The sequence below is a fragment of the Lathyrus oleraceus genome, chromosome 4 (genome assembly GCF_024323335.1).
Source record: "Lathyrus oleraceus cultivar Zhongwan6 chromosome 4, CAAS_Psat_ZW6_1.0, whole genome shotgun sequence".
Classification (NCBI taxonomy): domain Eukaryota; kingdom Viridiplantae; phylum Streptophyta; class Magnoliopsida; order Fabales; family Fabaceae; genus Lathyrus; species Lathyrus oleraceus.
In genome coordinates, this window is record NC_066582.1 from 100,192,762 (window position 1) to 100,196,108 (window position 3,347).

Consider the following 3,347-nt stretch of genomic DNA (forward strand, 5'->3'; position numbering starts at 1 on the left):
AGAAAAATACTTTACTCATAGTGATGAAAATCTTGATTTAAATTTTGATATTCCTTATGTTATGGTATACCAAATAGACCGACATTATTTGAGAATCGAGATCAATAGTCCCACACTCTTCAATCCAACATGACAATTTTTTCAATAGACAAAACAACTATGGATCAAATAATATTAATTTATAAATATCAATAATTTATTTACATTAACAAATAAATATTATCGTCAAATATCAAATTTTGAACCAAAAATTTACCCCATATGTAATTCAACCAACAGCTATCAATTTAACTATTTTACTTTCCCTTATTTACCTTATCAACTTAGTCATTGAAGAACTAATATAATTCCGCTTTAAAAAATAACAAGATTTTAAAAACATTTATATATTATGAGCTCTTACTTAATTTGATCATTAAGGAAGGGTTGAGTACCTTGTACGTATTTTCATTACGACTTCTCATTTTTATGAGCTCTTATAATAAATAGATTATATATTAAATAAAATATTTTAACAATTTCTCATTTGGACAATATACTATATGTTGAGCATGGTTAATCATATAATTTAACAACGTTAACTATTTAAGTTGTTGTGATCTTGCGTTAAAATGTTATTTGTCTTTCAATAATAACCAAATTTGTTAGGATTGTGTGGTCTTGTAGAGAGTTAGAAAAAAAGATAAAAAAAGATAAAAACATATTTGTGAAATTCTGCTATAGATTTTTTTTAGGCATCCGTTATAAAAAGAGACAGAAATTATCCTAATTGTTTGTAATACTAGAAAGAAAGAAAAAAAACTAACACATGTACATAGAAGATATCAAAATTTCATCACAATATCTCTACTATAGAAAATAGAGACTGCAATAGTCCTAAATGTTTTAATGCATTTAACCAATTAAATTCCTAAAACACAACTAATCTGTATGCTATAATATCATAATAAGATATTTAGAATGTAACCATTACACTAATCTTTGCATGCAACAAAGTACTATACAGCCATGACGTTTTCTTGATTCAAATTTCATCACCATCTTAACACCAAATTCCAAAAACACAAACCAGTACAACACAGTAATTGAAGCTATTATCTAGTTAAAATCAAACCTAAAAATAATACTAATAAACTAACTTATAATTAAACTAAGAAATACAAATCTGGCACAAGAGATTGATTTGAAAGTGCTGTAATTCTCAAGAAAAAGTTCAATTCCTTACCAAAATAAACAAGCTATTTCCTTTTTCTCACCTTGCCACCACCACCTTGAACTGAAGACATACCTTTACCATTAAACTGTTTTTCTTCCATTTTCTTTTCCACCGTTTTTATTGCTTTCTTTTCAAAGCAATACTTGATTTCATCATCATCATCATTATCATATTGAGTCTCTTCAACCACCACTTGCTTGAAACCTTGTAAGCCATAGTTGACTCCTCCTCCTTTGCCAATATCATTGCCGTGTTGATGACTTGGCCCAGAAGAAGCATCAGAAACCATAGAATCATCACTTTCATCATCTTCTGGATAACCTTGACGAGTTGTTCCTTCTTCATCCATGTTATCAATGTCTCCATCATCATCTTCTATATGGGATCCAATGTACATAGTCCATCCAGATTCACTGCTCTCACATTCCTCTTCACTTCCAAACTTCTTGGGCGGTTTCATCCTAAACCCAACAAAGAAACAACAGCGGTTAACAAAACAACATACAACAAATAAATACTATCTCTCTCTTAAATAGGCAAAAAAAAATATATCTATTTTATTCCAACCGACTTAAACCCTAAAATATTGTCCGTTTTAAGTCTTCCGTGAGACCTCACACTTAACAAAGTATTGTCCGTTTCAACCCTATTCGAAACCCTAAATTCTAAATTCTAAAATCTCGAGGAAAGAAGACACCTTAGTCCTTGATGTATTAATTAAAAAGAAAAAAAAAACTTAGGGATAAGTCTCACTGAGCATAGCATATGAAACCACAACACCTGGAAATGTAAATATCCATTAAATTCTCTGACTTACCAAAGCAGCAGACAGCTATAGAAACAGTCAATGAAAGTGAAATACTACAAAAAAAAAAACATAAATACAAGAAGAGTGTTTGTGTTGTTTGTTGTGTTGTGGGGGCTTGAATTTGAAAGGACAAAAAGGGGGTGATTTCACTTTGAAGAGAAAGAAGATGCAATCATCATTAATGATTTCTCTGCACCTGTTGTGTCATTAATAAGAAAGAAGACAGATATATTTAAATGCATATAGGTAGATTGCAACAGGGCTATATAGTATACAAAAACTAAAGAGAATATATATAACACCTATAGTTTAAGAGGATTTAAACATTACCTTATTTAGCTTTTTAAAAAGAACCTTTAATTCTTTTGTCTCTTCGAAAGGAACAACTTGGCTTTTTTAATTTTCACTTCTGATTATAAACTGCAAAATCCAACTGGAGAGTGGAGTTGCTGAATTTATATTTAATTTCTTCTGTTCTTTCTTAGCTAGCTAGTTCCTTCAATTTAATGGCTTGGTTGTTGGATTGGATTGGACTAAGTAACCAAGACATTATGGTATGTGATGCGATGCGGCTACACCATTGTGGTTGCCGTTGGAGTGTCTGCATCCGCATCAGTCCACAATTACGATGACAATTACGATGAGATTGTAGATAACACTAAAAACTACATCATAACACCCCAACGTCTTCATCATAACAATTCAATAACAATTCAACATCAGCCCATATATATATATATATATAGAGAGAAAATAAAATATATTTGATACGTAAAATAAATAATAAAGTATAATTTTGCAGATTTTATGATTCAAAGATAAGGACACATAGTGACCTTGATACACAGAAGGAAGAGATCAAGTACTGTGTTAGGTGGAGAAGTAATTAAACAGTTTACTATGGTCTTAAGTTACGAGTTGACATTTGAAATGACATTTTAACTCAATATGCAAATTGTGCACATGCTTCACAACCTTCTGTCACATACCGTAACGCCATAATGTAGCTGGAAACACTTGGTTTAAATTCATGCCACCAGTAGATTTGAATTTGTTGCAATTTCAGATCAAACGGTAAAAATTTAAATTCAGTATTTAGTTTTTTTTTTAATGATGCATGCTTTTGAATTTTGATTTTATATGAAAGAAAAATATTATAGCAAAATAATGAAAGAAAGGGTAAGAAGAGAAAAGGACAGATTGATGAAAAAAAGAAAAAGTCAAAAGATAGAAAAAATATTTGTGAGTTAGCAATTTGTCTTTGTATTCAAAAGATAAATATTAGGTGTATTTCAGTTACGTTAGAGAAACAAAAATAATTTG

General features: G+C 30.1%; 1 protein-coding gene across 1 annotated transcript; it reads right to left on the reverse strand.

Moving 5' to 3' along the window:
* Positions 1-1,019: 1,019 nt before the first annotated feature.
* LOC127135249 (protein SOB FIVE-LIKE 4) lies at positions 1,020-2,212 on the reverse strand. The gene is made up of 2 exons (XM_051062017.1): positions 2,034-2,212; positions 1,020-1,677 (listed from the first exon to the last, which is right to left on the reverse strand). Exon 2 carries the CDS (start codon positions 1,674-1,676, stop codon positions 1,239-1,241), a length of 438 nt encoding a protein of 145 aa, XP_050917974.1. The 5' UTR covers position 1,677; positions 2,034-2,212; the 3' UTR covers positions 1,020-1,238.
* Positions 2,213-3,347: the final 1,135 nt, after the last annotated feature.

Excerpts from the sequence above, each read along its gene's own strand:
- LOC127135249 (XM_051062017.1), bottom strand. The coding sequence starts at position 1,676 with ATGAAACCGCCCAAGAAGTTTGGAAGTGAAGAGGAATGTGAGAGCAGT.